Below are 9136 nucleotides of genomic sequence, written 5' to 3' on the forward strand. Positions count from 1 at the left end.
TATTTCTGTCTAAACCCAACAGCCCTCTACATTTAGATGTAATATATTTCCGTCTAAACCCAACAGCCCTCTACATTTAGATGTAATATATTTCCGTCTAAACCCAACAGCCCTCTACATTTAGATGTAATATATTTCCGTCTAAACCCAACAGCCCTCTACATTTAGATGTAATATATTTCTGTCTAAATCCAACAGCCCTCTACATTTAGATGTAATATATTTCTGTCTAAACCCAACAACCCTCTACATTTAGATGTAATATATTTCTGTCTAAACCCAACAGCCCTCTACATTTAGATGTAATATATTTCTGTCTAAACCCAACAGCCCTCTACATTTAGATGTAATATATTTCTGTCTAAATCCAACAGCCCTCTACATTTAGATGTAATATATTTCTGTCTAAACCCAACAGCCCTCTACATTTAGATGTAATATTTTTCTGTCTAAACCCAACAGCCCTCTACATTTAGATGTAATATATTTCTGTCTAAACCCAACAGCCCTCTACATTTAGATGTAATATATTTCTGTCTAAACCCAACAGCCCTCTACATTTAGATGTAATATATTTCTGTCTAAACCCAACAGCCCTCTACATTTAGATGTAATATATTTCTGTCTAAACCCAACAGCCCTCTACATTTAGATGTAATATGTTTCTGTCTAAACCCAACAGCCCTCTACATTTAGATGTAATATGTTTCTGTCTAAACCCAACAGCCCTCTACATTTAGATGTAATATGTTTCTGTCTAAACCCAACAGCCCTCTACATTTAGATGTAATATATTTCTGTCTAAACCCAACAGCCCTCTACATTTAGATGTAATATATTTCTGTCTAAACCCAACAGCCCTCTACATTTAGATGTAATATATTTCCGTCTAAACCCAACAGCCCTCTACATTTAGATGTAATATATTTATGTCTAAACCCAACAGCCCTCTACATTTAGATGTAATATATTTCTGTCTAAACCCAACAGCCCTCTACATTTAGATGTAATATATTTCTGTCTAAACCCAACAGCCCTCTACATTTAGATGTAATATATTTCTGTCTAAACCCAACAGCCCTCTACATTTAGATGTAATATGTTTCTGTCTAAACCCAACAGCCCTCTACATTTAGATGTAATATATTTCCGTCTAAACCCAACAGCCCTCTACATTTAGATGTAATATATTTCTGTCTAAACCCAACAGCCCTCTACATTTAGATGTAATATATTTCTGTCTAAACCCAACAGCCCTCTACATTTAGATGTAATATATTTCTGTCTAAACCCAACAGCCCTCTACATTTAGATGTAATATATTTCTGTCTAAACCCAACAGCCCTCTACATTTAGATGTAATATATTTCTGTCTAAACCCAACAGCCCTCTACATTTAGATGTAATATATTTCTGTCTAAACCCAACAGCCCTCTACATTTAGATGTAATATATTTCTGTCTAAACCCAACAGCCCTCTACATTTAGATGTAATATATTTCTGTCTAAACCCAACAGCCCTCTACATTTAGATGTAATATATTTCTGTCTAAACCCAACAGCCCTCTACATTTAGATGTAATATGTTTCTGTCTAAACCCAACAGCCCTCTACATTTAGATGTAATATATTTCCGTCTAAACCCAACAGCCCTCTACATTTAGTGAACACTTAGACAGTTGAGAAGACAATGAAGTTGTTTTGTTTCTTTATGTCTTCAGCCAAGCCGACACCTCTGGATCTGAGGAACAATGGCATCATTGATGAGCTCCCATTTAAGAGTCCAATCACCATGTCCTGGACCCGACCCATGTGAGTCCCATATCAGTTATACTAGCTACCTAACCCATGTCCCATATAATTTATACTAGCTACCTGACCCTGTCCCATATCAGTTATACTAGCTACCTAACCCATGTCCCATATAATTTATACTAGCTACCTGACCATGTCCCATATCAGTTATACTAGCTACCTGACCCTGTCCCATATCAGTTATACTAGCTACCTGACCCATGTCCCATATCAGTTATACTAGCTACCTGACTCATGTCCCATATCAGTTATACTAGCTACCTGACCCTGTCCCATATCAGTTATACTAGCTACCTGACCCTGTGAGTCATAATGTGGAGTCAGTCACAGTCCTCTCTCTTCTCTCTCCTCCCAGGCCTCCCTGGTCTCAGTAGTACTGCCATAGGGGTCAGAATGTGGAGTCAGTCACAGTCCTCTCTCTTCTCTCTCCTCCCAGGCCTCCCTGGTCTCAGTAGTACTGCCATAGGGGTCAGAATGTGGAGTCAGTCACAGTCCTCTCTCTCCTCCCAGGCCTCCCTGGTCTCAGTAGTACTGCCATAGGGGTCAGAATGTGGAGTCAGTCACAGTCCTCTCTCTCCTCCCAGGCCTCCCTGGTCTCAGTAGTACTGCCATAGGGGTCAGAATGTGGAGTCAGTCACAGTCCTCTCTCTCCTCCCAGGCCTATGAACTCAGGTGGCATGTCCTCCCAGCACTGCAGACCCATCTCCACCCAGAGTATCACCAGCACGGACTCCGCAGACAGCGAGGAGAACTACGTAGCCATGGTGAGTCCCTACAACAGGACAGATGCACCCTATACCCTATGTAGTTCACTTCTTTTCATCAGTGCCCCATAGGGAATAGGATGCAATTTAGGACGAAGGCTTACTGAGCTGACATACTGTAGTAGAGGACACAGGGCTATAAGCAGCACTATATAGAGAGTAGGGTGCCATTTAGGACAGAGCCTTACTGAGCTGACATACTGTAGTAGAGGACACAGGGCTATAAGCAGCACTATATAGAGAGTAGGGTGCCATTTAGGACGAAGGCTTACTGAGCTGACATACTGTAGTAGAGGACTCAGGGCTATAAGCAGCACTATATAGAGAGTAGGGTGCCATTTAGGACAGAGCCTTACTGAGCTGACATACTGTAGTAGAGGACACAGGGCTATAAGCAGCACTATATAGAGAGTAGGGTGCCATTTAGGACGAAGGCTTACTGAGCTGACATACTGTAGTAGAGGACACAGGGCTATAAGCAGCACTATATAGGGAGTAGGGTGCCATTTAGGACAGAGCCTTACTGAGCTGACATACTGTAGTAGAGGACACAGGGCTATAAGCAGCACTATATAGAGAGTAGGGTGCCATTTGGGACAGAGCCTTACTGAGCTGACATACTGTAGTAGAGGACACAGGGCTATAAGCAGCACTATATAGAGAGTAGGGTGCCATTTAGGACAGAGCCTTACTGAGCTGACATACTGTAGTAGAGGACACAGGGCTATAAGCAGCACTATATAGAGAGTAGGGTGCCATTTAGGACAGAGCCTTACTGAGCTGACATACTGTAGTAGAGGACACAGGGCTATAAGCAGCACTATATAGAGAGTAGGGTGCCATTTAGGACAGAGCCTTACTGAGCTGACATACTGTAGTAGAGGACACAGGGCTATAAGCAGCACTATATAGAGAGTAGGGTGCCATTTAGGACAGAGCCTTACTGAGCTGACATACTGTAGTAGAGGACACAGGGCTATAAGCAGCACTATATAGAGAGTAGGGTGCCATTTAGGACAGAGCCTTACTGAGCTGACATACTGTAGTAGAGGACACAGGGCTATAAGCAGCACTATATAGAGAGTAGTGTGCCATTTAGGACAGAGCCTTACTGAGCTGACATACTGTAGTAGAGGACACAGGGCTATAAGCAGCACTATATAGGGAGTAGGGTGCCATTTGGGACAAAGCCTTACTGAGCTGACATACTGTAGTAGAGGACACAGGGCTATAAGCAGCACTATATAGAGAGTAGGGTGCCATTTAGGACGAAGGCTTACTGAGCTGACACACTGTAGTAGAGGACACAGGGCTATAAGCAGCACAGTTTTGTCTTTATGATTGAATTATATATTTTGTTTACCCATTAACTTGTCCTCAGTTTATCCTGGACATGTTCCATGGACACAGTATACACTTCCTGACCCTGTGCAGTGCATTCGGAAAGTATTCAGACCCCTTGACTTTTTACATCTTGTTACTTTACAGCCTTATTCTACAATTCAATTGATTAAAAAAATATATAAAATAAGAATAATCATGTCATTATGGTGTATGGTGATATCATTATGGGGTATGGTGATGTCATTATGGGGTATGGTGATGTCATTATGGGGTATGGTGATGTCATTATGGGGTATGGTGATGTCATTATGGGGTATGGTGATGTCATTATGGGGTATGGTGATGTCATTATGGCGTATGGTGATGTCATTATGGCGTATGGTGATGTCATTATGGCGTATGGCGATGTCATTATGGCGTATGGCGATGTCATTATGGCGTATGGCGATGTCATTATGGCGAATGGCGATATCATTATGGCGAATGGCGATGTCATTATGGCGTATGGTGATGTCATTATGGCGAATAGTGATGTCATTATGGCGTAGTGTGATGTTATTATGGGGTGTTGTGTGATGTTATTATGGGGTGTTGTGTAGATTGATGAGGGGGAAAAGTTATTTAATCGATTTTAGAATAAGGCTGTAACGTAACAAAATGTTGAAAAAGTCAAGGGGTCTGAATACTTTATAGTGTGTTAGTCTTGGTTAATGAGTGTTTTCTCTTCGTGTGGGCCGCAGTTAGTCTAGAAATGAATTCAGGTGTTACCCATGTGTGTGTTTACACACCCCCTCTTCTTCTCTGTCCTCTATCAGCAGAACCCAGCGTCTACCTCCCCAGCAGTGAGTGGTACCAGCAGCCCCGCCCCTAGGAAGTGTGGCAATGTGGACTACCTGGCTCTGGACTTCCAGCCGGGCTCCCCCAGTCCACACAGAAAGGTACACACACACACCCCCCTGCCACACTGATCCTCAACACGGGGGCCCCACAGGGGTGCGTGCTCAGCCCCCTCCTGTACTCTCTGTTCACTCACGTCTCCAACTCAACTCCTCTCCACTCTACTCCATTCTCCTCTCCACTCATATCCTCTCCACTCATCTCCTCTCCACTCCTCTCCTCTCCTCTCCACTCTCCTCTCCACTCTCCTCTCCTCTCCACTCCTCCTCACTCCTCTCCACTCCTCCTATCTCCTCTCCACTCATCTCCTCTCCACTCATCTCTTCTCCACTCATCTCCTCTCCACTCTCCTCTACTCTCCACCATTCTCCTCTCCACTCTCCTCTCTTCTGCTCTCCACTCATCTCCTCTCCACTCATCTCCACTCATCTCCTCTCCACTCTCCTCTCCACTCATCTCCTCTCCACTCCTCTCCACTCATCTCCTCTCCACTCCTCCTTACTCCTCTCCACTCTCCTCTACTCTCCACTCTCATCTACTCTCCACTCCTATCCTCTCCACTCTCCTCTACTCTCCACTCCTCTCCACTCATATCCTCTCCACTCATCTCCTCTCCACTCTCCTCTACTCTCTACTCATATCCTCTCCACTCTACTCCACTCTCCTCTACTCTCCACCATTCTCCTCTCCACTCTCCTCTCTTCTGCTCTCCACTCATCTCCTCTCCACTCATCTCCACTCATCTCCTCTCCACTCTCCTCTCCACTCATCTCCTCTCCACTCCTCTCCACTCATCTCCTCTCCACTCCTCCTTACTCCTCTCCACTCTCCTCTACTCTCCACTCTCCTCTACTCTCCACTCCTATCCTCTCCACTCTCCTCTACTCTCCACTCCTCTCCACTCATATCCTCTCCACTCATATCCTCTCCACTCATCTCCTCTCCACTCTCCTCTACTCTCTACTCATATCCTCTCCACTCTACTCCACTCCACTCTCCTCTACTCTCCACTCTTATCCTCTCCACTCTCCTCTCCACTCATATCCTCTCCACTCTACTCCACTCCACTCTCCTCTACTCTCCACTCTTATCCTCTCCACTCTCCTCTCCACTCATCTCCTCTCCACTCCTCCTCACTCCTCTCCACTCTCCTCTCCTCTCTACTCATATCCTCTCCACTCTACTCCACTCCACTCTCCTCTACTCTCCACTCCACTCCTATCCTCTCCACTCTCCTCTCCTCTCCACTCCTCCCCACTCCTCCTCACTCCTCTCCACTCTCCTCTACTCTCTACTCATATCCTCTCCACTCTCCTCTACTCTCTACTCCTATCCTCTCCACTCTCCTCTCCACTCTCCTCTCCACTCATCTCCTCTCCACTCCTCCTCACTCCTCTCCACTCTCCTCTACTCTCTACTCATCTCCACTCATCTCCTCTCCACTCTCCTCTACTCATATCCTCTCCACTCTACTCCTCTCCACTCTCCTCTCCTCTCTCCAATCTTCTGCTCTCCTCTTGACTCCTCTCCTCTTCTCTTCCCCCAGCCCTCTACGTCCTCGGTGACATCTGATGAGAAGGTGGATTATGTCCAGGTGGACAAGGAGAAGACGCAGGCCCTCCAGAACACCATGCAGGAGTGGACGGACGTCCGACAGTCCACCGACCCCGCCCCTAAGACCGTAAAGTCCTGACAGTAACCATGGGAACGACACAGCGCTCTGACCTTACCTCATGTCATCTCCTATAGGATGTTACACTGTTACTGACAGGAGTCAGTTTGAGGAGTAAAGGAACATTTATGGATGGTGGAGACACAGATTACCTCTGTTGGACAGGTGATGACTAAAATTACTTGAGGACTGAAATGAGGACTAAACTGAGGACTGAAATGAGTTGAGGACCGAAATGAGGACCGAAATGAGGATTAAAATGAGTTGAGGACTGAAATGAGAACTAAAATGAGTTGAGGACTGAAATGAGGATCGACATGAGGACTAAAATGAGTTGAGGACTGAAATGAGGACTAAAATGAGTTGAGGACTGAAATGAGGACTAAAATGAGTTGAGGACTGAAATGAGGACCGACATGAGGACTGAAATGAGTTGAGGACTGAAATGAGGATTAAAATGAGTTGAGGACTGAAATGAGTTGAGGACTGAAATGAGGACTTGGCTGAAAAAGAGGAGACAAAAAGTCAACGTCTAGCTGTGATCTGTGGCGATCATCAGTGCTGTGCACAGCAGCCAGCGCTTGATGCAGGCGGACAGAGACCCAACCTGAACATGCCAAAGCTTTTCTTCCTAAAGAGACTGTTAAAGCTGGATTGAAGTGATAGGGACTTGCCTTCCCAAATACTAACCTGTACAGTAACCTTTCTTCAAGGTTTTTCTCTGACTCTGTCAAGCTACGGAGAACAACTCTTCTAGTTCTTCTCTACAGCCATTTCAACTGTAACACAACCTCGAGTGTGTTTTCTTCCTGTTTTAGCGGGTTAGCTAATGTACATAGCTACTTAAAACTATTTGCTGCCAGTCAAACTGCTGTCGTTGTCTGACCACCCAACCGGTCAGTGGAATTGTATCAGGAATGCAAATTCTATTACAGATGAAGTCTCATTTTGCTTGATAGGACAGGGGGGGGGGGGGGGGCTCGTCAGGCTCGCTCTCCCATTCTTTTCTGACTTCAATCAACCATTTTAGCTGAGCCTTGCAGAAGTGAAGCGAGCGTGGAGGGTATTTTCACTGCACTGCAGGCAGTAATTTCAGCTTAGCCACGCACGCCCGTCGTCTGGTGTAGGAGACCAAATAACAGCCTTACAGTAAAATATTCTCTCCAGGAGCCTTAATGAGAATTTCAAAATGGCGGTCGGTTGATCCAGCTCGTTTAAATAATGTATTCATCCATAAATACTGGTTCTTCTGTTAACGGGGTGACTCTGGTTGCAGCGACTGCTCTTAAACAATAGATGAACGCTCAGACATGTCAGAAAGAAATAATGAAGACCGTATAAAAGAAGAGACAGCATCTCATTTCATTTTGTTTATATTTGCATATACTGGTGAAAAAGGGGTGTGTGTGTGTCCCCCAAATGACCCCTTATTCCCCTATAGGCCCTGGTCAAAAGGAGTGCACTATGGGATAAGGGTGCCATTTGAAACAACAGATGGTGTGAAATATCTGGGTTTGGTTCATTGATGCTCTACACTAGAACAGTTTTCCTTGGGGGAACCCCTCAGCTACTCTCTCTCTCGCTAATGGACTCGAGAGAATTAGAGACAACAAAGAGAGAAACGCTGCCAGGAGGGGTGATATCCAATGTAAGGAAAAGCTCCTGGTTTCTACACCACTACAACATTATCACACACACACACACACTCACATTCACACACACACACACACACACACACACACACACACACACACACACACACACACACACACACACACACACACACACACACACACACACACACACACACACACACACACACACACACACACACACACACACACACACACCCTACATGAACATATGCACTGTCAGGCAGGTTGAAGAGGAGGAACATGTACCGAGTAGTTAATATATAACAGAGGTCAATGTGTCCACGTCCGTTTCCTCTAAACGGATTTCTTTGACATTTTTTGAGTTAAAGCATTTATTTTGAAACAAAGCCAAACGTCGTCCATAACCTAACTTTTAAAAAAACAAACAAAGAAAACTAAATCTGGGTTCCATTTTAGAAAGCTGTAATGTATTCCAAATGGCACTCTAAGGGGCCCTGGTCAAAAGTAGTGCACTATATAGGGAATAAGATTTGGGACATAGCCTTTATTAGAAAACTACAGAAGATGAACAGTGGTATTCATTACAATTATCCTCAAATCTTGACATGATCAATTATTATTTCATGAATTCTGATTTTAAAGAATGTGGCTTTATTCTAGGGATACACTTATTTTTACAACATCATTATATTAACAGGTTAGGAATACATTCATTCATTGTACATTCATTCATAACCACTTTAATGTGGGGGGCAAAATATCATTGGCAATAATATTTTGTTTTGTGTACATTAATGAATATCCAGTACTTCTACTGTGGGCTGGAACCACTAAAAGGTGAATCACTATTTAAGGATTTCTGTCCCAAATGACAACCTATTCCATATATTGCCCTTTAGGCCCGTGTCTAAAGTAGTACACTATAGGCCGTGTCTAAAGTTGTACACTATAGGCCCTGGTCTAAAGTAGTACACTATGGGTCCTGGTCTATAGTAGTACACTATGGGCCCTGGTCTATAGTAGTGCAC

The 9136-nt window shown here is 44.3% G+C and overlaps 1 protein-coding gene across 6 annotated transcripts in view; it reads left to right on the forward strand.

The window, feature by feature from the left end:
- The window catches only part of gab2 (GRB2-associated binding protein 2), a 183671-nt gene extending 175329 nt beyond the window's left edge, over positions 1 to 8342 (forward strand). For 5 of the 6 annotated variants that reach the window (XM_071357958.1, XM_071357960.1, XM_071357961.1 and 2 more), the window contains 4 exons: positions 1722 to 1812; positions 2474 to 2579; positions 4739 to 4861; positions 6367 to 8342. In XM_071357958.1, the coding sequence (XP_071214059.1) occupies positions 1722 to 1812; positions 2474 to 2579; positions 4739 to 4861; positions 6367 to 6513 (467 nt within the window). In that variant the 3' untranslated portion in view covers positions 6514 to 8342. The remainder of the gene's footprint in view (positions 1 to 1721; positions 1813 to 2473; positions 2580 to 4738; positions 4862 to 6366) is intronic. The other variant, XM_071357959.1, reaches the window with a different exon arrangement.
- The last annotated feature ends 794 nt before the right edge of the window (positions 8343 to 9136 follow it).

The sequence above is a fragment of the Salvelinus alpinus genome, chromosome 21, assembly GCF_045679555.1.
Source record: "Salvelinus alpinus chromosome 21, SLU_Salpinus.1, whole genome shotgun sequence".
NCBI classification, from domain to species: Eukaryota; Metazoa; Chordata; class Actinopteri; order Salmoniformes; family Salmonidae; genus Salvelinus; species Salvelinus alpinus.